This window comes from Dendrobates tinctorius, unplaced genomic scaffold (genome assembly GCF_039654945.1).
Source record: "Dendrobates tinctorius isolate UK_male_01 unplaced genomic scaffold, ASM3965494v1 ptg000075l, whole genome shotgun sequence".
Classification (NCBI taxonomy): domain Eukaryota; kingdom Metazoa; phylum Chordata; class Amphibia; order Anura; family Dendrobatidae; genus Dendrobates; species Dendrobates tinctorius.
In genome coordinates this window covers 12,420,612-12,447,762 of record NW_027361743.1, presented here as the reverse complement: position 1 = coordinate 12,447,762, position 27,151 = coordinate 12,420,612, and the positions used below count along the sequence as shown (strand labels likewise).

The following is a 27,151-nucleotide window of genomic DNA, read 5'->3' as shown; positions in this document are numbered from 1 at the left end:
GGGTAACTTTTCAAGTTGTACTTAATAATTAAAAGTACAGTTCTGGTGTTTATTACTGTCTTTAAGCTTTAGGGTTGACTATTTTTCCTATGTGTGTATGATTTTAATTTTGTTTTTTTTTATTATTATTTCAAGGTTGAGAATGATCCCAGTCTTCAGCTGATTTATGTTGAATGCTTGAGGTTATGTGGGAACTGGTTGGCAGAAACTTGTCTGGAGAGTCCCACAATCATTATGCAGAATTATCTGGAGAAGGTAGGATTTGCTTGAGTAAGGCCTCCGTGAGAAATCCGTTATTTTGATGTTTGAGGAAATAGTCAGCGTTTCATCAGTTTTTGTTTGATGGGAGGGGGAAAAATGGTCCATCTTCTACATGTTAGGGCAAGTTAGGATAGGATATAGGTTGAACTAGATGGACTTAAAGTCTTCCTTCAACCTTAATAACTATGTTACTATCAGACAGCACACACAGATGGCATCTGAGTGCAGTCCTGATATTTTTCACAGACCTATAGATTTGCATTGACAAATTTTATCCTACACTCTAATTGATATCAGACATGTCTCTACAATTTTACAAGGACCGTTAGATCCGTAGAAAAAAATTGGACATGTGAACAGCCCCATAGACAGTCATAGGTACGAGCGCTAGCCGTCAAAAACACAGATGGCGCTTGTATGAGAGAAAAGGATGTGTTTATGAGACCTAATTGAAATACTATAATCCCCAGCGTTTCCTGAGAGGCATAGCAATATTAGGGTATAATCACACATGCCAGATTTGCTGCTGATTTTGGGATGAAAAATTCATAGCAGAAGTAAAAAGAAGTAAAATGGATGAGATTTCAATAGATGGAATCCACATGCTATAGAAATTTTCAGCTCAAAAATTGACCAGAGGTACAGACTGTTAAATGTTCTCTGAGAGTCATCAATCATTGCATTTGTGCCAAAGTTTTTATACAAACTTAGAAATTCATTGCTGGAAATACCCAAAATGATTCAATATATTATGCTATTTATAAGACAGAAATAATAATAATCTATATTTTTATAAAGCGCTAACATATTCCGCAGCGCTCTAGAGTTTGCACACATTATCATCGCTGTCCCTGATAGGGATTTTAGATTGTGAGCCCCATCAGTATGTCTTTGGAGTGTGGGAGGAAACCGGAGAACCCAGAGGAAACGCACGCAAACACGTGGAGAACATACAAACTCCTTGCAGATGTTGTCCTTGGTGGGATTTGAACCCAGGACTCCAGCGCTGCAAGGCTGCAGGAATTAAAAATGATGAGTAAAAGGTGGCATGTTTAATCTTTTGACACAAACTGCAACATATGTATGATTGCATTTACTCTGTCGCCTTATTGGGGGACACAGAACCGTGGGTGTTATGCTGCTGTCCACTATGCTACACTATGCATAATCTGAAAAAGATTAACTTTGGCTCCTCCTCTGCAGTATACACCCCTGGACGGCGTCAGCCTTCTCCAGTTTTTGCTTAGTGTCGCAGGAGGCACACCTAAGTTTTTTTTTTACACTCCGTCTTTTTCCTGGATTTTTTTCCAAAGGACTACAGATGAAGAAAAGAGGGTCTCCAGCGAGATTCCCGGCATGGCTCTCTCCTCGGTCCCCTATTAGGGGTACCCGGTTGAGGTCGAGGTGGCTATTCCCCATGTCGCTTCCTCACCAGTCCCTCGGGTACTGGTTCGAGGTCGAGACCCCCTCCTTCCTCAGTTCCGTCCGGCTCTGGGTCGAGGTTGAGGCGACGATGAAGCCCCCTGACGGTGACAGCAGCACCCTCCCTAATCCCCCTCTGGGGGCATTAGGTTGAGACACCGCAGGTAGGGCCTGTACCAGGCACCAGGGACCCCAGTCCACCTGTGGGCTCCTTTTGGGACCGGGGGAGGTGCAGCGAGGCACGGCACTTATCAGAGACCGGGCTCCCTGCGTCCCGGTCTCTGCAGCACTGGCGCCACAAGGGACCCTCCACAGGGCCCCAGTCACATATAAGGCCCCACCACCAGCCCTCCTTTCATTCTGGGGGGGTCTGGTTTAAATCCGCCCCCCCCCGCGGACTTCCGCGCCGTCCTGGAGCCCTGCTGGGCAGGAGACCTCAAATTTAGGCCGCGGCTTCGGCCTAGCCGAAGTCGCCGCCCCATTCCCGCCCCCCGGCCCGCCCCCCCAGATGACGAAAATGACACTGCAGTGTCATAGAAGGGGTGGATCGAGGCAGGAGGGGAGCGCTTTTACATGGCCCAGCGCGCCCTTTTCCAGCTCTCCGCCCCCTTCCCTCTCCACCTCAGAATCCGGTGGCCATCTTGCTGCACCTGGAAGAACGCAGCACAGCAGTCTCCGGGGGGCACAGGACGTGGGATTTATCAGCGCTGGACCTAAGGGGGAGCACCGGTGGGGTAAGATCACAGCTGGGTCCTTGGTACTCAGCTATGAATTGCTATACCATATAGCGCTCTCCTCCTTTCCTCTGCGTAGATACCCCTGTAGGGCCTCCACTAATCAGCCTAGGTACTATGTCGGGCTCAAGGAAAAGAACCAGGCAAGACTGCTTTTATGCAGTCTGCACAGCCTGCAAGGCCACTCTCCCCAGCGGCAGCACGTACCCGCACTGCCGGGACTGCACCCAAAAAACAGGATCAGAACCCCAAGAAGTCCCTACCAACGCTTCTGCGACCGCTACTGCGCCGGAATGGGCGACTCAGATGTCGCAGTCTATGACACAGTCTATAGATAACCTGACCTCCACATTACTACAGGCTCTGCAGGGTCATGTCTCGGCTATGAACGTTACCCAGCAAAGGGACGTCCGGTCTCATGATCAGGGCGCTTCCGACAGTTCGAGGCGTAAGCGGACCCACAGGTCGCGTTCAGCTGCGTCCTCACATAGCAATAGGTCTTCCCCCTCCAGGGAGAGACACAGTGGCTCCAGGTCACCGAGGCCGTCCCCTGATAGAGAAGGACAATGCGGATCTCCACTACGATCCCAGACCACGGGAAACCTCCGCTCTTGTTCGCCCGCTAGGGAGCTCCTTAGCGATGCGCAGGACTCAGAGGGCATATGTGACTCCAATTCAGATAACGAAACAGAGAACGCTTTGCTCCCTTGTCCCCCTAGCAATACTGCGATAGTTGAGGATATTGTCTCTTCCATCCTTCGGGTGCTGGACATTTCAGATCCAACCCCGGAAGCACCAGAACACAAGATTTCCTTTGAAAGTGTTCAGAAACCATCGAAGGTCTTCCCTAATCACCCGGAATTTCAAAAAATCCTTTCTAAGCATTTTTCGCAGCCTGAGAAAAAATTCGCCAATCGCAAGTATTTGGAAGCAAAATACCCCTTTCCACAGAAAGACACCAAGGATTGGACAGATCCGCCTGAAGTGGACCCTCCAGTCTCTAGGCTGGCAGCACAAACGCTTCTCTTGCTGCCGGACAGTTCAACCCTCAAGGACACGGCAGACAGACAAGTCGAACGCATGGCTCGTTCAATCTTTGAAGCGGCAGGTGCCTCTTTGGCTCCCGCATTTGCTTCAGTTTGGGCAGCCAAGGCCATCATGGCTTGGGCTGCTCTATTGCAAAAGGGCCTTCAAGCTTCAAATCGTCAGCTGGCGGACCAGGCGGTGCAAATTGCAGTGGTGGCAGATTACATGGTCCTTGCAGCATTGGACTCTGCAAGAGGAATAGCGGGAATAGCATCAAACGCCATTACAATCCGGCGTATTCTCTGGCTAAGAGAATGGAAAGCGGATGCGGCCTCAAAAAAGTCCCTAACAAATCTCCCGTACTTCAGTGGCCGTCTTTTCGGTGAAAAGCTGGATACAATGATATCCAATGCTACCGGGGGCAAAAGTACTTCCCTCCCTCAACTAAGACCAAAACGCACGTTTAAAAGGCGTAATCAATCTCGTTTCCGATCCTTTCGTAATTCTTCGGGCTGGTCCGTCTCACGCCCAGCACAAAACCGTAATCGTTCCCCCCGCAGGGACAACAAACGTGTGGCACAGAGGCCGGACAGGAACTGGCAGTCAAAGGCAAGCCAGGCAAAACCTAAAGGAGGAAAACCTCAGACTTTTCCCTTGTCCTGACTCATGCCCTCTGGAAACACCCCACTTGTAGGCGGTCGACTGCTACTCTTTCAGCAGGTCTGGCTGCCTATTACAGAAGACAAGTGGGTCAAGGAAATAGTGTCTTCAGGATACAAAATCGAGTTTACTACCAGCCCACCGCACAGGTTTTTCCCCTCTGTCCCTCCAAATCCCCGCTCAAAGCTCAGGCCTTCCGTCAAGCGGTTTCTTCCCTCCTGCGAGCAGGAGTCATAGTGCCAGTCCCAGCAGAAGAGCACTTCAGAGGGTTCTACTCCAACCTGTTCGTGGTGCCCAAGAAGGGAGGCAGCGTCCGACCCATACTAGACCTCAAGCAACTCAACAAGTACGTTCGAGTTCGTCACTTCCGCATGGAATCCCTCCGGTCAATCGTTGCGTCTATGGAAAAAGGAGAATATCTTGCCTCCATAGACATACAGGACGCATACCTGCATATACCGATTGCTCCCGCCCATCAGAGGTTTCTCAGATTCGCAATCAACCAAGACCATTACCAGTTTGTGGCCCCCCCGTTCGGTCTGGCCACGGCTCCCAGAACATTTACAAAGGTCATGGCTGCTACCATGGATGTTCTGCACTCCAGAGGCATAGTAGTCGTTCCATACCTGGACGACCTTCTCATCAAGGCCCCAACCCTCAAGGACTGCGAGGTCAACGTCTCGATCACGATCGACACTCTGACGCGCCTGGGATGGTTAGTCAATTTACGTAAGTCCTCGACTACCCCGAGTCAGTCTCTGACCTTCCTGGGGATGCTATTCGACACCTCCAAGGGTCTGGTGATCCTCCCCAGGGACAAGGCACTGGCTCTCCGTCTGGGAGTTCACACACTCCTCCGCAAGTCCCCCAGATCTCTCCGGTATGCCATGAGAGTACTTGGCAGGATGGCAGCAGCAATGGAGGCGGTACCATTTGCCCAGTTTCACCTCAGACCCCTTCAACTGGCCATCCTCAAGTCCTGGGACAGGAATCCGTTCTCCCTCGACAGGGAGTTCTGGTTATCAGCAAACACCAGGAGGTCCCTGCACTGGTGGCTCAAGCCAACCTCGCTTGCAAGGGGAAAATCCTTTCTCTCCGGTCAATGGAAGGTTTTGACCACCAACGCAAGCCTTATGGGTTGGGGCGCGGTGCACCTACATCACAGAGCGCAAGGCAGGTGGTCACCAAGGGAATCGACCATGCCCATCAACATCCTGGAAATTCGGGCCATCTTCCTGGCATTGAAAGCCTTCCATCACTTGCTGGCAGACTCTCATATCAGAGTACAGTCGGACAATGCCACGGCAGTGGCATACGTGAACCATCAAGGCGGCACCCGCAGCATCCAGGCGTTGACCGAAGTAACGCGTATCCTACAATGGGCGGAGGCTGCAAGGTCGGTACTCTCCGCGGTCCACATTCCGGGTGTGGACAACTGGGAAGCCGACTATCTCAGCCGACAAGGAATGGACTCGGGGGAATGGTCTCTCCATCCCGAAGTCTTCGGTCAGATCTGTCATCGTTGGGGGACCCCGGACGTGGATCTGATGGCATCCCATCTCAATGCCAAGGTTCCCAATTTCATGGCCAGGACGCGTGATTCGCGATCGCTCGGAGCAGATGCCCTGGTTCAGGACTGGACCCAGTTCCAGCTTCTGTACATTTTTCCACCCCTCCCCCTGATCTCCAGAGTCCTGAGGAAGATCAAACAAGAGGGTGTTCCCACCATTCTGATCGCTCCAGACTGTCCCAGGCGTACATGGTACGACGACGTCGTGCAACTCACAGCAGACACTCCCTGGCGTCTCCCCACACGTCCCGACCTCCTGTCACAAGGCCCGTTCTTCCACCAGAACTCAGGGGCTCTCAATTTGACAGCGTGGCCATTGAGACCTGGGTTTTGACCCAAGCAGGTTTTTCACCGGACGTTGTTAAAACCATGATCAGGGCTCGAAAGCCAACTTCAGCCAGGATTTACTATCGTACCTGGAAGGTTTTCTTCACATGGTGCGACTCTCGTGGGCAGATTCCACTTCCCTATTCTCTTCCAAAGGTCCTCGGGTTCCTTCAGTCAGGCCTGGACGCCGGGCTATCCCTGGGCTCGCTGAAGAGCCAGGTGTCAGCGCTTTCAGTGCTCTTTCAGAGGCGTATTGCTAACAAGCCGCAAGTGAAGACTTTTCTCCAAGACTTTTCTCCAATCGGTTTCCCGATTGGTTTCCCCCTACAAACGTCCGTTGGAGACGTGGGACCTCAACCTGGTCTTGACAGCACTACAGTCACCTCCTTTTGAACCCCTTAGGGTGGTCTCACTCCGCTTTCTATCACAGAAAGTGGTTTTCCTGGTGGCAATCACCTCGCTACGCAGGGTGTCTGAACTTTCAGCTCTTTCCTGCAGTCAACCCTTCCTGGTTTTTCATCAGGACAAGGTGGTTCTCCGTACAGTACCATCCTTCCTTCCGAAGGTCGTGTCCAGCTTCCACCTCAATGAGGAAATATCACTACCGTCTCTTTGCCCAGCTCCCGTTCATAGGGTAGAGAAGGCTCTGCATACGCTTGACCTTGTCAGGGCATTGCGTATTTACGTGTCTAGGACTAATCCCTTCCGGAAGTCTGATTCACTTTTCCTTCTTCCAGAAGGCGTTCGCAAGGGCCTACCGGCTTCCAAAGCCACCCTTGCTAGGTGGATCAAGTCCACCATTCAAGAGACTTACCGCCTCAACAATTCTCCCCTTCCGGCCGGTATCACGGCACACTCTACGCGGGCGGTAGGGGCCTCTTGGGCCATTCGGCATCAAGCCTCAGCACATCAAGTGTGTAAGGCAGCCACTTGGACTAGCCTGCACACATTTACAAAACACTACAGAGTGCATACCCAGTCCTCAGCGGATGCGAGCCTGGGTAGACGGGTCCTGCAGGCGGCAGTACCCCAAGTCTAGGGGACTGTCAGCACAATATTCGTCCACTGCTTCCCACCCAGGGACTGCTTTAGGACGTCCCACGGTTCTGTGTCCCCCAATAAGGCGACAGAGTAAAGGAGATTTTTGTGTACTCACCGTAAAATCTCTTTCTCTTAGCCTTTAATTGGGGGACACAGCTCCCACCCTGTTGCCCTTGCGGGCCGTTGTTACGGTTGGGTTCTCATATTGTTGTTTGAGCCCGTTTATAGTAGCCTTTTTTTTTACAGGCATGGTTATGTTTCTCGTATATATTCCTCCTAATGCTTTTGCACAAAACTGGAGAATGCTGACGCCGTCCAGGGGTGTATACTGCAGAGGAGGAGCCAAAGTTAATCTTTTTCAGATTATGCATAGTGTCGCCTCCTATTGGACAGCAGCATAACACCCACGGTTCTGTGTCCCCCCAATTAAAGGCTAAGAGAAAGAGATTTTACGGTGAGTACACAAAAATCTCCTTTTTGTCATCATAGCTGTCTTAAAAAGTCAAAATTGTGCAAAATTCTACATGGACATTTAAATTTGACAAAATGCTCTTTTCTAACATTAGGAAGTGCACCAATTAACATACATATAAATTTCCCCCTCTAAAAATGTTTCATTAACTTGCCACAATTTGCACATTGGTCTTAAAATCTTATCTAACATTTGGAAGCAGCAACTTTAATACTATGGTCCCACATTTCATAGATATGAAAAGGAGCTGGAGATTTGGCAAAAATTATGCTAATAATTATTATTATTTAGCATTATCAATAACGGCCTTCATCTCAATCTTGAGCAATGGCGACTTGATGGTTGAAGATTAACAGCAAGATTAGTAGCAAGATCGATCTTGTGCAAGCCTAGATAGGTCCACCAGGGCCGCCGCCACTGTTATCTTGATTGTATCAAGCCATCAGGTTGCTGTTCTTCCTCTTTGCCTTGGTCCTTCTATTCTTCCGACTATGATGTCATTCTCCAGTGATTGCTCTCTTCGTGTGATGTGTCCAAAGTAGGTAAGTCGTAGCTTGGTGATCCTTGCTTCAAGTGACAAATTATATGATTTTTGAAAAATGTGGACTTGGAAGAAAACATCTGCAACAAAGCACAACGGTTTGTTCTCGAGTTATTAAATTGCTTTAGTTTGTTAGCATGACAATAAGAAAGTTAGCAACTGACTTGCTTTTTTGTGTTTATTGTTGATTCTCCTGCAATGACAGCTTTTATCTTACAAAGGGTACAACTGGTTTCCATGTAGCTGAGTGAGCAAAGTAGTTACATTCCCAGAGTTAACTCCTAATATACCAATTGGCTCTCTTCAAGCTCATTGATTTCTATACAGCAGTTCGCTTTGCTCATGTTACAAATCTTGCAAAATAACCAGCCCCCACCATCAGTTGCTTCTAAGAAAAATAGAAATGCCCCTAAACTTTTCGATGTCCTATAGTGAAACATGTGTTACATTATCCTGGTATTTGCAAATTTCTTTAAGTTTTGTAAAATTAAGCTTTAGAAACTCAGAGCGGCAATTGTCACCTAGTAGGAAATGACCATGTGGATTGTGTACAGGGTGATTCACTCATTACTTCACCTGGAAAAATTGTTGTAACTTCTAAAAAAGACTGTCGTCTGTACTGAAATTTGGACTGTACATACTTTATTTCATGAGAAGTGAGAGTGCAACGAACCACAGCAACGAAAACATCCTCAAGCCGACAGGTCTCGCCGAATTGTCGCCTTGCTGTCTCCATTATGAGATACAACTTGCTGCACACCTCTCTGTGCGTCAGTAGATTGAGTGATGCTTGCATTTCACTCCTGCCGTATTCTTTCTTCATTTGTTTACAATGTACAGATACTGTTTGGAGGAGCTCATTTTCATTGTGAAAACTTATTGGAAATTGAATCCTTTATCTGGGGCCAAAGTGAATTACTAAAGAGGTTTGAAGGTTGAAATCCGCCGTCCAAACTAGGTATTCTGTCTTTCGTGAATAAGCTGGAATGTACAGGACCATTACTGGATAGGCATAATGGAGAGCGTCCGAAAATGTCTCAGGAACCAGTTCAAGTGGTGAAACAGTGACTTCTGGCATTTCCACGTAAATCATTGCAAAAGCTTTCCCAAGAGACAGGCATGTCATATTCTTCATATCAACGAGCGGCTAAGAAAGGGTCACTGTCGTTCAGGAATTGAAAGGGCCCGATCAAGAGGAAAGAATTAGTTATTGCGGATTTTAATCTTTTGGGGGCCATGTGATGGGTCCGGTGTACAGTCATAAGCTACGAACATTACAGGCACTCCGAGAGAACATACAGCGAGAAATTCAGGCTATGACCCCAGACGTTCTGCGGAATACATTCAACAATATGAAACGGTGTGTGCAGGCGTGATGGGATGTGAATGGAGGACATTTTCAACACCTGCTTTAAACATCATGAACCATCCAAATTTCAGTATGATAGGTTATCTCTTTTAGAAGTTACAGCAATTTTTCCCGGTAAAGTAGCGCTTGAATCACCCTGTCTTTCTGGCGCACAATGTAAGTCACCTCCTGATTGGCGTAACGCTGCTCCTGGTGCTCTCCGTGTACTGTCCATTTTTTTACGGACAACTCTTGGACCGAAAATGCGATCTTGTGAACTTGACTTAAGAGAAGCAGAGTCCTGAATATATTTTATATTTCGTTCTAGCAGTGTGTAAAGATGGCCGGAGCCAGTGACCTTGTTTTCTTCTTCTGCAGGCAGTGGAAGTGGCAGAGAGCTACAGCACAGGTAGCTGTGACCACCTGCAGCAAGGCCGAATGAAGGCGTTTCTGTCATTAGCTCGTTTCTCAGATGTCCAGTATCAGCGAATCGATAATTATATGAAATCTTCCGAGTTTGAAAACAAGCAGGCATTACTGGCAAAGGCAAAGGAAGAAGTGGAATTAATGAGACATCACAAGGTCCAGTCCAACAGGTGGATAAACAATAACACATTTAATTATCTGTAGGTCACATTTGAAGTGATATTACCGTATTTTTCGGACCATAAGATGCACCTTTTTCCCCCAAAATTTTTGGGGAAAGGAGGGAATGTGTCTTATGGTCGCAATATACTCACTTCTGTGGCTGGTGCGGGTGCGGCGTGGCTCTGTGGTGTGGTGGTGGCGGCGGGCTGTGCTCCGGTGCAGGGGCAGCGTCTCTTTGTTCTCCGTGGGGGGCTCCGCCGGCATTTCCGCAAAGCCCGGAGGCCCCCGCACATCCGTTGCTGCCATGTTGCGGTGGCCTCTGGGAACATGGACGCCGGGAACATGGACGCCGGAAAGATGGCCGCCGGTCCGGGGACGGCGCATGGCGCATGCTCAGGTACAGATCTCGTCCAGAGATCTCGGGAGAAGAGATTCAAATCTCGGCAACGAGATCTCGTCCCGAGATCTAATCTCCCGAGATCTCAGGACGAGATCTGAACCTGAGCATGCACCGTACCCGGACCGGTGACCATCTTCCTGGCATCCATGTTCCCGGAGGCCACTGCAACATGGCAGCAACGGATGTGTGGGGGCCTCCGGTCTTTGAGGAAATGCCGGCGGAGCCTATGCCCCTGCACCGGAGCCGCTGTTCCTGCACCTGAGCGCCCCAGCACAGCACAGTGCCCACAGCACGGTGCCCCGCCCCCCAGCACAGTGCCACAGCACAGTGCCCCCAGCACAGCCCCCCTGCCCTAGCACAGCACAGTGCCCCAGCACAGCCCCCCTTCCCCAGCACCCCTGCCACAGCACAGCACCCCTGCCCCAGCACAGAGCCACCACCGCACCAGCTTGGGATTGGATTTCTTAGAGGCCACCGCACCAGCCTGGAACACCGAACGACCCCTGTGACCACTCCTCCACCTGTGCCGGATCCCTTCCCTGGTAAGCTGAATTCGGACTGTAAGACGGACCCCCATTTGACACATTATTATTTTTTTCCCTATTTTCGTTCTGAAAATTTGGGGTGTGTCTTATGGTCCGGTGCGTCTTATAGTGCGAAAAATACAGTAGATTGTGTTTGTTTTAAAAAATATTTTTCAACGTTGGATAACCCCTTTTAAAAATGACCGAGCTGCCCATTTGAGTCTTGTATTTCTACTATATAGTTGGTGGCATCTGTTCACAAAATAATTTGATTGACCACCAGGCGACCACAATGTCATTACTCAACTCAACTGCTAGTCAATTATTGTGAGATCAGGAATAAAAAAAAAAGCTGAGACAATATGGCCGCCACAGGATATGAATTTCCACAGAAAGGAATTTAGGATAAAACTTACTAGCCAACTCGTTTCAAAGGCATTAAAACCATCTTGCCGTTGGCTTGACGAAGAAGACCATTTGCCTTCGAAACACGTGGTCTAATAAACGTTTTATCCTATATACTTACCTTTGCAAATTCATATCCTGTGGCACCTATAATCCTATAAAGTATCCAGCAATGCAAGCCCCAGCCACTACAGGATGACCAGGATAAACCCTGTGAGAAAGCTAGAGAAGACCACTCGGACCTAGCTCCCTAAAAGTCCGTCGAGTGTATCACAAACATCCTAAGAAACCAAGGGAAAGTGCAGCGAAATAAAGAAACCCCAGCAGTACGCTTATCTAGCTGTCCATATGAAAGTGGCTGCTAATACCAGGCCTCTATGGAAGAGTATATCATAGAGTTTTCTATTAGAAAACCACTACATTTCTCTTTTCCCTGTCTGTACTTAGGGTGCATCTGCATTTACAATGTATGAAATGCACTTTTTGCAGTGTAGCAGGGGAGGATTTTACTGATCTTTGTGAAATACTATCTGAATGCCTCATAAAGTGAGTGTATACACATATTGTAGATATGTAATCTGAGTACATCTACAATAGCAAACACAAATTTGGACACATCTGTTCATGTAATGGTTTTCTTTGTTGTTCTTGGAATGTGCACATTGTAGATTCAGACTGAAGGCAACAAAAGCACAAATGAACACAGTGTGAAACAAACAAAAATGTGTTACAACTTAGATTCCTCTAAGTAGATCATTTTTGATCTGATAACAACACTTCAATGTCAGTCTGAAACGGCTTCATCAGGTCATGACCTGGAATGGTTTCCAATGAACAGGTATGTCTTGTCGAGAGTTAATTTGTGCATTCGCGAGCCTACAGAAAGCTTTTGCATCAGGTGTGTTTTGCAGAGGCAGTTTTGATACACTGCTCCATAGTGTTGAGCCCTATTCTGCATCTGTTATAAGCCAGAATATCGCAAGAACCACTCAACTAAGTAAAGAGTAACAACAGTCTATTGTTATTTTAAGACCCAAAGATCAATCATTCTGTAAAACTTGCTAGATCCTTGAAGGTATTCTCAAGTGCAGTCATGAAAACCACCAATTTCTATGATGGAACTAGCATTCTTGAAGATCGCCCTTGTAAGGGAAGACTAAAAATTATTTCTGCTGCAGAGGATAAGTTCATCAGAGTTACCAGCCTTAGAAAATGCAGATTTTACCACACCTTGGATAACAGTCCTGAGAAGTGATGCACAGACATCAGGTAGCAGTCACTTCTCAAAAATAACAGTACATAGGAGTCTGCGAGAAGCAGACTTTTATGGTCGAATTGCTGCAAAGCAGCCACTGCTGAAGACTACAAAGAAAAACACAAGTATTGCTTGGGCCAAGGAGCACATGGTCTGGACATTAGATCAGGAAAAATATGTACTGAGGTCTAATAAGTCAAAATTTGCAATTTGTGATACAATCCATCTTGTCTGTGAGACTCAGAAAAAGTGATTGGATGTCTTTTACTTGTGTGGTGCCAACCATGAAGCATGGAGAAGGGGTGATGGTGTGTGGCTGTTTGCTGGGAACACTGTCGGTGATTTTTATTTTATATTCAAGATATAGTGCCCGGCATGTCTACCACAGCATTCTGCAGCGATATGCCATCCCATCTGGTTTGTGCTTAGTGGAACCATAATTTGTGTTGCGAGAGCACAATTGCTCAAAACACTTCTAGACAATGTAAAGACTGTGTGACCAAGAAAGGGTGGGATGGAGGCCACGTTGAGTGACTCTGTCTCCACAACAGCCCAACCTCAACCCAGTTGAGACGGTTTTGATGATTAGGACCACAGAATGAAGAAAAGTGGCCAGCAAGTACTCAGCGCCTCTGGGAACTCCTTCAAGACTGTTTGAAGCCATACCGATGACACCAAGGGGTTGTAAGGCTGTCATCAGATTATAAGGTGGCTACTTTGAGGAATCTAAGGTTTAACACATTTTCTAGTGTGTTTCACAAATATTTCTTTACTATTGTTTCCATATGTGTTCATTTGTGGTGCTGCTGCCTTCAGTCAGAATCTACAATGTACACACAGCTTATAAGGACAAGGAAAACTGTTTCAGAAATAGAGGAGTCCAAACTTTTGACTAGTGCTGGGTACAGTATGTGCTTGCTACTCCAGCACTGGCTGTGATGTGCGGCACATAGTAGAATAGAATATAGAATGCCCTACAAGTGCAGCAAAGGTGTCAGATTTCAGTTGGGACCACAGAGCAAAGTAATAGTTCACTACAGTTTAATGTTCAGTTCCTTAATACTCATTTAATGGGTATTGCTATGCTGCATGTAATTCAGCTCAATGGGGGCTCCTGGTAGTGGGATACTTGGAAGCAGGACAATACTTTAGAAATGTCCAAATTTATCTTATTGTGGAAAGGAGTAATATATGAGAGAATATGGAAAATCCGGTAAAGATCTTCACCGGTGATTTGAATAAAATGGAAATTTTTCCTTTGCCTCATTGGGGGACACTGACGACGTTATGCTGCTGCCACCAGGAGGCTGACACGAAGTAATACAGATAAAAAGTTAGCTCCTCCTCTGCAGTATACACCCTCATGCTAGCTCCCGGAGAACCAGTTCTTGCTTAGTGTCCATAGGAGGCACACGGGTCTGGTCTTCAGACCAAAAAACTCTTTATTATTTTATTTTTACCTTTTTACATTTTTTATTTTACTTTTTCCTCGGATGAAGGGGCGACGGATTATTTCAAGGCTCCGATCTCCCCGAGCCATCAACAGGCGAGCACGGGGCGGGTCACCTCCTCGTATCTTCTCCTGCAACGCCTGGGCTGATTTTTAGGGGTGACGGGTCCCTTAAAGGGCACCGATCTCCCCACACCCTTATTGGACGAGCACGTGGACTGTCGCCTCCATGTATCCTCTTCCGCAGCCAGGCCTAATGCTGGACATTCAGCCATGTCCCATCCTAGAGGATTTAACCCCTTGGATGTACAGCAGCCTCCTTTTTGGCATCCGAGCGGCCCCCACTGCACCACCACTATTAAAGTGGATGGTGCAAGGAGGCAGACGGTCCCTCTCCACCTCCCTATTAAAGGGATGGTGGATTGAGGGTTACCCCTGCACCGTCCAAGACCAGCAGCAGCAGGAGTAACTGCAACATAGCTGGCTTACCTGCCGCCTGGCAGCTTCTCCAGGTAAGTGCCAGGGCTGGAGGCCTCTTTACAGGCGGTCTGGGGCGGCACAGGCGTAAGGGGGCTCATCCTGCAGGGGGGGCGCAACATCCGACCCCTTCTTGCATCGGCCGGCGCCGAAAAATGTAGCCCCCGACTTAGGCCTACATTAGGCTGCAGCCTGAAACCCCGCCCGCTCTATGACGCGCGGTGGGAGCTCCGACCACTTTCCTGGCCCTTCTCACACAGAACGAGAAGCACCTCTGAGATTCTCGGTGGCCATCTTGCTCCCCCCACGACCGCCTCACGAGATGGCATGGTCTGGAAGCGGCTGCGGCATACGACCTAGCGGAATTCAGTGCTGAGGACAGCATTAATCCATCGGACTCAAGGGACTCAAGATCTGGGTATGGAGGCGCTGCACTCTCCACCCGCACCCCTCCCCGCAGTACCTGCGTCAGAGAAATGAAATGAGGGCAAAAGAGAGAAAAAAAAACTGTACACTTTTGCCCCAGTGACGGCATTTCTTTAGCTGGTTTTCTTTACGCAGAGATATCTGTGTAACTGCAAGGGTGCCGCCATGTAAACTCTCGCAGCACCAGGCTAGTTAATAAGCCTTTACAAACTGCAGTCACTTAAAATACCATTCTGTCTGCTGTGGTTAGAGTACTCACTGGTCTTAAAAGCACATAACCAGTCTAGAGTCCCCAATTACAGTCTTCTCACTCCGCAATCCGCCTGGCACTTCTTGCCCACTGCGAGAGTGTCTTCGTTGATTAACAGCGGCCAGCTTGGACTCAGGTGACGGGTAAGCGGTTCCGGAGGCACGCAAGTCCCACAAGCCGTCATTCTATAGCGTACAGCATTTCTTTACCCGAAGAGGAAAACGATTGTCCTCATGGGCACAGCACCTGGGGTAAGTGCTGCACTGACACTTTACACACAGGCTCCCCCTTTTTAGACAAAGTGCTCTGCTGCACAACTTTGCAGAGCTACAGTGGGGAAAAAAAGTATTTAGTCAGTCAGCAATAGTGCAAGTTCCACCACTTAAAAAGATGAGAGGCGTCTGTAATTTACATCATAGGTAGACCTCAACTATGGGAGACAAACTGAGAAAAAAAAATCCAGAAAATCACATTGTCTGTTTTTTTTTTCATTTTATTTGCATATTATGGTGGAAAATAAGTATTTGGTCAGAAACAAAATTTCATCTCAATACTTTGTGATATATCCTTTGTTGGCAATGACAGAGGTCAAACGTTTTCTGTAAGTCTTCACAAGGTTGCCACACACTGTTGTTGGTATGTTGGCCCATTCCTCCATGCAGATCTCCTCTAGAGCAGTGATGTTTTTGGCTTTTCGCTTGGCAACACGGACTTTCAACTCCCTCCAAAGGTTTTCTATAGGGTTGAGATCTGGAGACTGGCTAGGCCACTCCAGGACCTTGAAATGCTTCTTACGAAGCCACTCCTTTGTTGCCCTGGCGGTGTGCTTTGGATCATTGTCATGTTGAAAGACCCAGCCACGTTTCATCTTCAATGCCCTTGCTGATGGAAGGAGGTTTGCACTCAAAATCTCACGATACATGGCCCCATTCATTCTTTCATGTACCCGGATCAGTCGTCCTGGCCCCTTTGCAGAGAAACAGCCCCAAAGCATGATGTTTCCACCACCATGCTTTACAGTAGGTATGGTGTTTGATGGATGCAACTCAGTATTCTTTTTCCTCCAAACACGACAAGTTGTGTTTCTACCAAACAGTTCCAGTTTGGTTTCATTAGACCATAGGACATTCTCCCAAAACTCCTCTGGATCATCCAAATGCTCTCTGGCAAACTTCAGACGGGCCCGGACATGTACAGGCTTAAGCAGTGGGACACGTCTGGCACTGCAGGATCTGAGTCCATGGTGGCGTAGTGTGTTACTTATGGTAGGCCTTGTTACATTGGTCCCAGCTCTCTGCAGTTCATTCACTAGGTCCCCCCGCGTGGTTCTGGGATTTTTGCTCACCGTTCTTGTGATCATTCTGACCCCACGGGTGGGATTTTGCGTGGAGCACCAGATCGAGGGAGATTATCAGTGGTCTTGTATGTCTTCCATTTTCTAATTATTGCTCCCACAGTTGATTTCTTCACTCCAAGCTGGTTGGCTATTGCAGATTCAGTCTTCCCAGCCTGGTGCAGGGCTACAATTTTGTTTCTGGTGTCCTTTGACAGCTCTTTGATCTTCACCATAGTGGAGTTTGGAGTCAGACTGTTTGAGGGTGTTAACAGGTGTCTTTTTATACTGATAACAAGTTTAAACAGGTGCCATTACTACAGGTAATGAGTGGAGGAAAGAGGAGACTCTTAAAGAAGTTGTTACAGGTCTGTGAGAGCCAGAAATCTTGATTGCTTGTTTCTGACCAAATACTTATTTTCCACCATAATATGCAAATAAAATGAAAAAAAAAACAGACAATGTGATTTTCTGGATTTTTTTTTCTCAGTTTGTCTCCCATAGTTGAGGTCTACCTATGATGTAAATTACAGACGCCTCTCATCTTTTTAAGTGGTGGAACTTGCACTATTGCTGACTGACTAAATACTTTTTTTCCCCACTGTACGCTGCCTTTCAGCTGCGCTGGTGAAACATTCCCTGCAGTGTACACACTACTCCGCTCCGTGACACCTGTGATCCTAAATGCAGCTTGTGACCCCTAATATGCTCAGAAGCCCTCCACTGTCACCAAGTCCGGTGAACCTAGTCCCCTTAAGTGAGCTTTGTCACTGTCGCAATTCATGGCCTCTCTGGCTAAATTGATTGAATCCCTCTGTAGATCGGGCAGCTCCCATGACTGAGGTAGATGGATCCTCTCCTACAAGGGAGTCATCGGCTAGCAGGGGCTGCAAGCATTCTACAAACGTGCAGGGGTCTAGAAAACGGATCCGTACGACGCCTACTGAGCTATCATGTGCCTTGACATTTGCGAGCACCGCTTCTCACTCGCTCTCTCTCACCAGAGGTCTGTAGCGAACATGATTCTGAGTATGATTCGTAGGTTTACTGGATCTGGTTCTGACAGTTTTCCGGAAACTGGTGGATTCACTAATTGAGGCCGTCCACCAATCTCCGAATCACGCAGTGTCCTTCAAAATGACTAAACTCCCTCAGTACATTTGCATTCACCTGGACAGGAGCGGCCGGATAAGCAATTCACTCGTCAGAATCCTCCTGAAGCGCGGTATTCTTTTCAGGCAACAGACGTGCACAAGGAGTGTCGCCTCCATGTATCCTGACCTGCAATGTGGGATGTCATGCCTGGTCTGACTTTCAGATCAAAAATCCTTTTTCATCTTTCAACGGATGACTAAGGCGAAGGTTCCTTTAATGGTTCCGATCTCCTCAAACCAACAACAGGAGGGCACGCAGAGTGTCGTCTCCACGTATCCTCTCTGGCAACGTGAGATGCCATGCCTGGGCTGATTTTTTGGGGTGATGGGTCCCTTACAGGGCACTGATCTCCCCACACCATCAACAGACGAGCACATAGAGTGTCGCCTCTATGTATCCTCTTCTGCAGCCAGGCCATTGCCGGACAACTAGCCCTGTCCACCCGAGGGCTTGAACTCTGTGGATGTACAGAGGCACCCCCCTTTTTTGGTGTCAGAGCAGCCCCCACTGCACCACCACTGTTTAGCGGATGATGCAAGGTGGTGGATGGTCCGTCTCCACCTCCATGTCATGGGGATGGTGGATCGAGGGTTCCTCACCTTAACTCTGAACCGTCCAAAGACAGGAGTGACAGCAAGAGATGGTTTATCCTGACCTACTGGATACAACTGCGTATTCCACCACCGAACAGTTTCTCTGGGTGCGTGTAAAAGGAAAAAAAGGATCAGAAGGAAGTTTGGGCCGATTCTCCTGTAGTAGACCCTCCAGTATCCCAACTGGGAACAGTAACCTCCTCCCGGAGGCCACGCAACTAGCCAATTAACTCTCTCAAGCGAGCGACTATGAGTCCATACCACTTTGGATGCGACTACTTATGCGGCGCTATCGGCTGCGAATGCCATTACAATCAGAAGGGCATTATGGCTCAGAAAATGGAAAGCGGATTCTGTGTCCAAAACAGTCTACAACACCTCTCCCTTACCAGAGTGGTCAGTTATTCGGTGAGAAGTGGAACCAATCCAGGCTGGCCCACTACTTCCTCCCAATCAGGGTCTTCCCCACGCAGGGACAAAGGACCGATCCGGGACCTCAAATTTCTAACAAGTTTATTAAGGTCTGTCTTTTTGGAATGGAATTCCTCCGTTCGGTTATTACAATGGGAAAAGGTGAATTTTCTGACATCCATCGTCATTCGGAATCCATATTCCAATTTTTTTCTCGCAAAGATTTCTCGCTTCCCATTCGCGAACATCATTTTCGTTTCACTGTCTTTCCCTTAGGCCTTGCTACCGCTCCCATAGTGTTCACAAGGGTCATGGCAGCTGTCATGTCCATCTTACACTCAACGCAGTTGTGGATGTATCACTTGCGATACCCTGTCTCACCTGGGCTAGCTGTTAAGCCTAAGCATGTCTTTCCTATTTCCAGCCCAGCGGTTATTCTTTTTGAGGATGTTCCTGGACACCTCCAGAGGGTTGGTACTTCTCCCTTGAGACAAGGCCTTGGTCCTCCAGGAGGGAGCTTGCACACTGTGTCCCTCGTCCCCTCTTTCCATCCGGGTTGCTATGAGGGTTCTGGGAAATATGGTGGCGGCAATGGAAGCAATCCCCTTTGCTCTGCTAGTCTCTGTAGATCAGACTGGCTCTCAGTCAGTGGACTTGAGCTACTCCTTCAACTAGGGGAAATCCTTTTTTCCGGTCTAACGTTAGTAGTGTCTACCGATGGCCAGTCTTCACCACAATACTCAAGGCCGCTGGCCAACTCGGACGCCCAGACTCCCGATGAACATTCTGGAGATCCGAGCGATATGACTAGCCCTACAGCAGTTCCACTGTCTTCTGGCGGGTCCCCCCATCCGAATTATGGTGATCTCAGCAGGGCGCATCCCAGGAGTAGGAAACTGGGCTCCAGACTTTCTCAGCCGTCAGGGTCCCGCCTCAGGCGAGTGGGAACTTCATCTAGAAGTCTTCCAACTAATCTGTCTTCGCTAGGGCACTCGGATGTAGATCTGATGGCGTCCAGACTGAATGCCAAAGTACTCAAGTTTCGACCCAGGCGGGACTCTCCCAACAAGTTGTGAGCGACTGTTGCTGTAAGGTCGCCTCAGCACACATTTCATGGGTAATGGTAGTGGTGCAGCCAAAGTCATCCTCATGATGAGCCAAAGACGTTCCAATATCGGCCCAGGAGGGCCTTCACCTGTTGGACTTGTGACGGAGTGAGGTCGGACAGCTCAGCCCGCATACAGGGTTTACGGATACCTTCCCCTTCTTTTCCTTAATAACAATCTGGATTCAGGTCTGGCGCTCAGTTCGCTGTAAATCCAGATTTTGGCCTTTTCGGTCTTCTTGCAACAAATCTGCGAGTAAGGTCTTTCACGCAGGGAGTATCTCATTTGTTTCTTCCCTATCGCATACCGCTAGATTTTTTGTTTGGGACCTTAATTGCTCCTGGGGGTCTAACAGGAAAATCCTTTTTTGATCCGGATTGACCTTACGGTCATGGAAGGTCACACTTTTTTTCCTCTGTGGTCTTGTCATTCCGGTGACTTTTCGAAGGTCTTGCTCTGTCTTTTGAGACACCTTTCCTTATATCCATCAAGGCAAGGTTGTTCTCACGCCGCTCTGTCTTTTCAGATACCTTTCCTTAATTCCATCAAGGCAAGGCTGTCCTCAGGCCGTTCTCGCCCCTTGTTGCCAAGGTGGTATTGTACTTCCACAAAGCGAAACGGGTTCTCCAAACTCTGAATGAAATGAGAGCTCTCAGTAGGTACGTATCGAGGACGGCATCCTTACGAAGGTCGCACGCTTTATTCATGCTTCCTGATGGTCACAGGAAGGGTTTAGCCGCTTTATCGACTATGATCGCCAGGTGGATTTGTTGCACCTTCCAGGAGTCTTCACACAGCAGCAGATTTGGTGCAGTGTATGTGCGAAGCTCCACCAAACTTCCAGCAAGCTCCAGTGACCAGCAGCACCCACTGCCCACTCATTGGCTGGCAGTAAACTGTACCAGCACTCATCTTTATCATCATTCCAGCATTGGAAAGAATACAGCAGTGATCCTATATTTGTGAAAGCAGCACAATACATACATACATACATGCACCCCCCCCAACACTTCACACTGTTACAGCTGCTGATTGGAAAGGCTGCTCCCATCAGTATTTGTGTCATTAGAGACACAGTGCTCACACATACACTGCACCAAATCTGCTGCTGTGTGAAGACATCAGTGACACAGAGCTATCTCATTCACACAGCAGAGGCTTTGTCATACAACAGATTACGTCAGTGACTGCCATCCCCTGTGCAGATTAGAAGCTGCAGACCCCCATCACTGGCCATCACACAGTCTGTTCTCACTACTGCCAGCAGCCAGGGACAGTGAGGGATGGAATTATTGATAATGAGTTATGTATTGTAATCATGGAGTGTCCCAGAATACAGGACGATTTTCCTTCCTCACTACTTTCACTTTCCATAGATAACTGTTCAGTGTGTGTCGGGGGGGGGGGGGGAGCAGCTCTCTGCACTAAGGCTGCTGGAGGGGAAGAATTCTTTACTGTGTGATGAGGGCTGCTTCATGTGGACGGGGAGGGCCTGTAGCTATGGAGGGTGGGGTTGTTGCTATAGAGGGCAGGTTTGGAGTAGAGTAGGAGGTTACGACTAGTTCTCATTTCACTGCCATAACACCCCCCCTGGACGTTCTGTTCAGAATATCTAGAAAACCGTGCAAACTAGTGACAGAAAGTAAATTACTTATTGTCATAATTCTGCAGCCCAGATATGTACTGAGATTATGTGAAAAGCCCGGACAACCCCTTTAATCAGTTTTAACTTAGTGTCAGTAGGAGGTGGACACGGGTCTTTCATTAGACCCATATCTACCTCAGTGTGTGTCGTTTCTTTTCAGATGAATCTTCTCCTTTATCTCTGGAGGGATACTGTGTGAATAGTCACAACTGTATTCCCACATAGAGACTGAGTACGGCGTGTACTGCCACCCCGTATCCTCATATGTCTAGTCGGCAAGACCCCAATCCCTAACACGGAAGAGTGTTTAGGTGACCCGGATTTGGTCCTGGCTCCCCGTCTCCTGCCCACTCGTCCACCAGAGTCTGTCGATTTTAGGTGGCTTGGACGTACCTCTATAGGAATGCCGGACATCTGACATTCCCTGGATGGAGCGGTACCTCTTTTTTTCCCTCTGTTTCCCTGGTTTCTTCCAGAGGTGACAAGGAGAAGTTCCACATAAAGAAGAAGATATGAAGACAAGGATGAAGACAGAGGAAGAGGATGAGTATTTTCCCAAACCCCCACTTTATTTCAGGGGTCCTTTTGAGCTATAGGTGTGACCGTTTCCCCTTATTCCCATATGGATTGGTGCACTGGGCTATCATTTTGGGGTGATTTTAGGGCCTCCGCGCCGCTCCCCCCCTGCTCCGGCGATCACCAACTTTAATCTAGGGCCCCGGTTTCCTTCGGACCTAGTCTCGGCGTTGGCTCCACCTCCGTCTTCTCAGCTCTTCAGGCTGGCTTTTCTCCCGCCCTTCGCTCCTTCACTTCCTCTTCCTGCACCCGGCGGTTAGCTCCACCCACTCCTCCCGGCCTCATCGGACAGGCTGCGATCGTCGCCATCTTTTTCCCCCCATCCGGCGGTTAGCTCCACCCCTTCTTCCGGCCTCAGAGAGCGGGCTTTCCTCAGTATGCTCCCACCCTTCTGCAGCACAGGTTTTTACACACTGATCCCTTGCATCCTCCTTATGGTCACCATTTTCCGGCTTGTGTATCCGGACGGCGACTTCTCCCTGCAGGTCCTGTTTTTTCTCTGCCTATCTTTGCACAGCAGCCTCTACAGCCTGGAAGCAGACTACAGGACAACTGCTCTTACTGTGAGTAGCTCTGCTCTGCAGACTTACACTCTCCTCTGCATTCTCTTCCTGTCCCCTAACCTTCTGACATCAGTTAGTGGGTCTGCTCTTCATGCCTAATCCTAAAGGAGAGCATTCTCGTCCTCCTACCTCTTCCTCTTCCTCTGCTCTGGTCAGACTTTGTATGCTCCCCGTGTAAATGCAAGCTTCCTTCAGGTCAGTCTACTCCCCTCTGTCAGGACTGCAGTAACCCCACTGTGCCCACCGCTCAGGAGTCCCCTTCTGTCCCAAGTGAGAGCGAGGCCCCTATTCCATTATGGCCTTCCTCTCTGTCACAGTCCGTGGCGGTCCTCACCAAGGTGTCACAGACCCTGGTGTCTGTGCTTGACAGATTGCCCCTTTCGGCTTCCGCAGTTGCTAGTGGGTCACAGGACTCACCATCTGGGCCTCCCAACACAGGCCGCAAGAGATCTAGACAGGCATGTTGTTCTAGGTCCTCTTCCGTCTCCATCTCGCCCCCCATCTCCCCTGGTCGTCTGCCTCTTCCCGTTCCTCCTCTCCCGAATCAGGCGAGGCATTTTTGGACGCACTGCCAGAGGATGACTCAGACCTGGATTCAGACCAAGCCTCTAACAAGAGATATGGTCCAGAGCCTCACTGTGCCGGTCAACCAGAATTTTAGCATCAAGGATACCTCTACTGAACCCGCAGATCAGGCAGTTTTGTTTGGACGGTCGAAACCTCCTTCCAAGGTCTTTGTTCCACATAGAGAATTTGAGGAGGTACTTGCCAGGGAAAGGGAGAACCCGATCTGACGCTTTCAAAGAGGGAGGCGCCTTGGCATCATCTATCCCGTCACCGCTAACTGGAAAGCTTCTCCGACCGTGGACCCGCCAGTTTCCAGTCTGTCCACCAACACGGTCCTCCCGCTTACTAATGGAGCATCTCTCAAGGATTCCAATGACAGGATCTTAGAATCGTTTGCAAAGTTAGCCTTTAAAGCGGCCGCTTCTACATTATGCCCGGCTTTTGCCTCTACCTGGGTCTCGAAGTCCATAGCCAAATGGGCCAAACAACTTTGTCAGGGCATTCTTGCTAGAGCTTGACCGGAGGAATTGGCCGACCTCGCGTACCAGATTTGTCATGCAGGAAACTACATAGTATCTGCCTCCCTGGATGCCACGTCTTGCGCAGCTCAGGCGTCCAGCAATATTGTGGCCATCCGACGTACTATTTGGCTTAAGACCTGGCAAGCGTACTTGTCGTAAAAAAAAAAAGTCCCTTACCAGCCTGCCTTACCTGGGGACCCGTCTGTTTGGCTCCAGGTTGGACCAAATTATTAAGTTCCCTCCTTCCCCAGTCCAAACCTCTCCGGCCTCCTCTGAAGCGGCAGTTTTGGTCCTTTCGTCCCTTTCGCCGTTTCACGGTGACAGAGGTTTTTTCCCACCAGCAGAGGCCACAGGCTCGCCAGGATAGTAAAAAGGCCTCCTTTAAACTTAAGGTAGATCCACCAGGCCTTGACCTGGTTGATCCACCAGGCCTTGACCTGGCAGATCTTCCTCGGCATGATTCATCTCAAGACCCCAGCGTATCTCCCAGGCTGGGCGGTTGTCTCCTTTTTTCTGGGCCGTTGTATCCTCGGGATACAAAATACAGTTGTGGCCAAAAGTATTGACACCCCTGCAATTTTGTCAGATAATACTCAGTTTCTTCCTGAAAATGATTGCAAACACAAATTCTTTGGTATTATTATCTTCATTTAATTTGTCTTAAATTAAAAAACACAAAAAGAATTGTCCTAAAGCCAAATTGGATATAATTCCACACCAAACATAAAAAAGAGGGTGGACAAAAGTATTGGCACTGTTCGAAAAATCATGTGATGCTTCTCTAGTTTGTGTAATAAACAGCACCTGTAACTTACCTGTTGCACCTAACAGGTGTTGGCAATAACTAAATCACACTTGCAGCCAGTTGACATGGATTGAAGTTGACTCAACCTCTGTCCTGTGTCCTTGTGTGTACCACATTGAGCATGGAGAAAATAAAGAAGACCAAAGAACTGTCTGAGGACTTGAGAAACCAAATTGTGAGGAAGCATGAGCAATCTCAATGCTACAAGTTCATCTCCAAAGACCTGAATATTCCTGTGTCTACCGTGCGCAGAGTCATCAAGAAGTTTAAAGCCCATGGCACTGTGGCTAACCTCCCTAGATGTGGACGGAAAAGAAAAATTGACAAGAGATTTCAACGCAAGATTGTGCGAATGTTGGAAAAAGAACCTCGACTAACATCCAAACAAGTTCAAGCTGCCCTGCAGTCCGAGGGTACAACAGTGTCAACCCGTACTATCCGTCGGCGTCTGAATGAAAAGGGACTGTATGGTAGGAGACCCAGGAAGACCCCACTTCTTACCCCGAGACATTAAAAAGCCAGGCTGGAGTTTGCCAAAATTTACCTGAAAAAGCCTAAAACGTTTTGGAAGAATGTTCTCTGGTTAGATGAGACAAAAGTAGAGCTTTTTGGGCAAAGGCATCAAAATAGAGTTTACAGGAGAAAAAAGAGGCATTCAAAGAAAAGAACACGGTCCCTACAGTCAAACATGGCGGAGGTTCCCTGATGTTTAGGGGTTGCTTTGCTGCCTCTGGCACTGGACTGCTTGACCGTGTGCATGGCTTATGAAGTCTGAAGACTACTAACAAATTTTGCAGCATAATGTAGGGCCCAGTGTGAGAAAGCTGGGTCTCCCTCAGAGGTCATGGGTCTTCCAGCAGGACAATGACCCAAAATACACTTCAAAAAGCACTAGAAAATGGTTTGAGAGAAAGCACTGGAGACTTCTAAGTTGGCCAGCAATGAGTCCAGACCTGAATCCCATAGAACACCTGTGGAGAGAAAATGGCAGTTTGGAGAAGGCACCCTTCTAATATCAGGGACCTGGAGCAGTTTGCCAAAGAAGAATGGTCTAAAATTCCAGCAGAGCATTATAAGAAACTCATTGATGGTTACCGGAAGCAGTTGGTCGCAGTTATTTTGGCTAAAGGTTGTGTAACCAAGTATTAGGCTGAGGGTGCCAATACTTTTGTCTGGCCCATTTTTGGAGTTTTGTGTGAAATGATCAATGTTTTGCTTCATTCTCTTTTGTGTTTTTTCATTTAAGACAAACTATATGAAGATAATAATACCAAAGAATTTGTGTTTTGCAATCATTTTCAGGAAGAAACTGAGTATTATCTGACAGAATTGCAGGGGTGTCAATACTTTTGGCCGCAACTGTAGATTTCGTTTTGCGGCCCCGAGATCGATTCTTCAAATTCCGTCCTCCAAGAGATCCTTCACTGGTTCAGGGTTTCTTTGAATCCATTGTCTCCCTTCTCAGTTCGGGGGTAATCGTTCCCATCCCAGACCAGGAACGTTTCACAGGTTTCTATTTTCAAGCCTGTTTGTGGTGCCGAAGAAAGATGGCGCGGTTCGGCCCATCCTGGATCTAAAGTTCCGAACAAAAGGCTCTGCCAGCGACATTTCAGGATGGAGTCCCTTCATTCAGTAATAACTTCCATGGAGGCGCAAAAATTCCTGTGTGCCATAGACATCCGAGATGCCTATCTCCATGGCCCTATTGTCCAAGGACATCAGAGATTCCTACATTTTGCGGTACAGCAGGACCATTTCCAGTTTGTCGCTCTGCCATTTAGACTTGCAACTGCTCCCAGGGTTTTCACAAAAATCATGGCAGTGTTGATGGCCATTTTGAGGATCAGAGGCCTAGTGCTCATCCCGTACCTTGATGACATCCTCATCAAGGCTCCGTCTTTTACTCAGGCCCAGGAAAGCCTGGCCATCATTCTCGACACCCTGTGCCGTTTTGAGTGGCTATTTAACAGGGCAAAGTCCTGCCTTGTTCCGATTCAGCACCTCATTTTTCTAGGCATGATAGTCAACACCCATCAGACTAGGGTTTTTCTTCCTGAAGAGAAGAGAGCAATCCTTTAACAGCAGGGAGTTCGCTCTCTACAAGGCCCTCAGCTTCTTTCATTCCATTCAGTCATGAAGGTCCTGGGGAGGAGGGTGGCAGCGTCGGAAGTGATCACTTTTTTGCAATTCCATTCAAGACCACTTCAGCAGGCTATCCTTTTGCAGTGGGACAGGTCTGTTCTCTCTCTGGATCGTCTGTTTCAGCTCTCTTCCCGAGTCAAACGGTCCCTCAATTGGTTTCTGTCATCCCCTCTCATCTTCCAAGGCTGGTCCTTCCTGGCAGGTGGTGACGGTAGACGCCAGCCTTCTCGGCTGGGGTGTGGTATTTCACCATCTGACTGTCCAGGGATGTTGGTCAGCACAGGAACTGGGAAAGGCTTCTCAGGGGTCTGCTAATCCGAATTCAGACGGACAATGCCACGGTGGTGGCATATGTCAATCACCAGGGAGGGACTCGGAGTCCCTTGGCAATGGCCAAAGTATCCAAGATTCTCCTCTGGGCAGAGGCAATGGTTCTGGCGATATCTGCAGTGCATGTCCCTGGCGTGGACAACTAGGCCACCGATTTTCTCAGCCGCTAGGGTCTCGCGGCAGGAGAGTGGTACCTGCATCAGGAGGTCTTCCATCAGATTTGCCTT

General features: G+C 48.4%; 1 protein-coding gene across 1 annotated transcript in view; it reads left to right on the top strand.

Moving 5' to 3' along the window:
* The window catches only part of ATM (ATM serine/threonine kinase), a 286,540-nt gene that overhangs the window by 223,635 nt on the left and 35,754 nt on the right, over positions 1-27,151 (top strand). The window contains exons 48-49 of the mRNA XM_073582995.1: positions 136-255; positions 9,781-9,998. Of these exons, the coding sequence (XP_073439096.1) occupies positions 136-255; positions 9,781-9,998 (338 nt within the window). The remainder of the gene's footprint in view (positions 1-135; positions 256-9,780; positions 9,999-27,151) is intronic.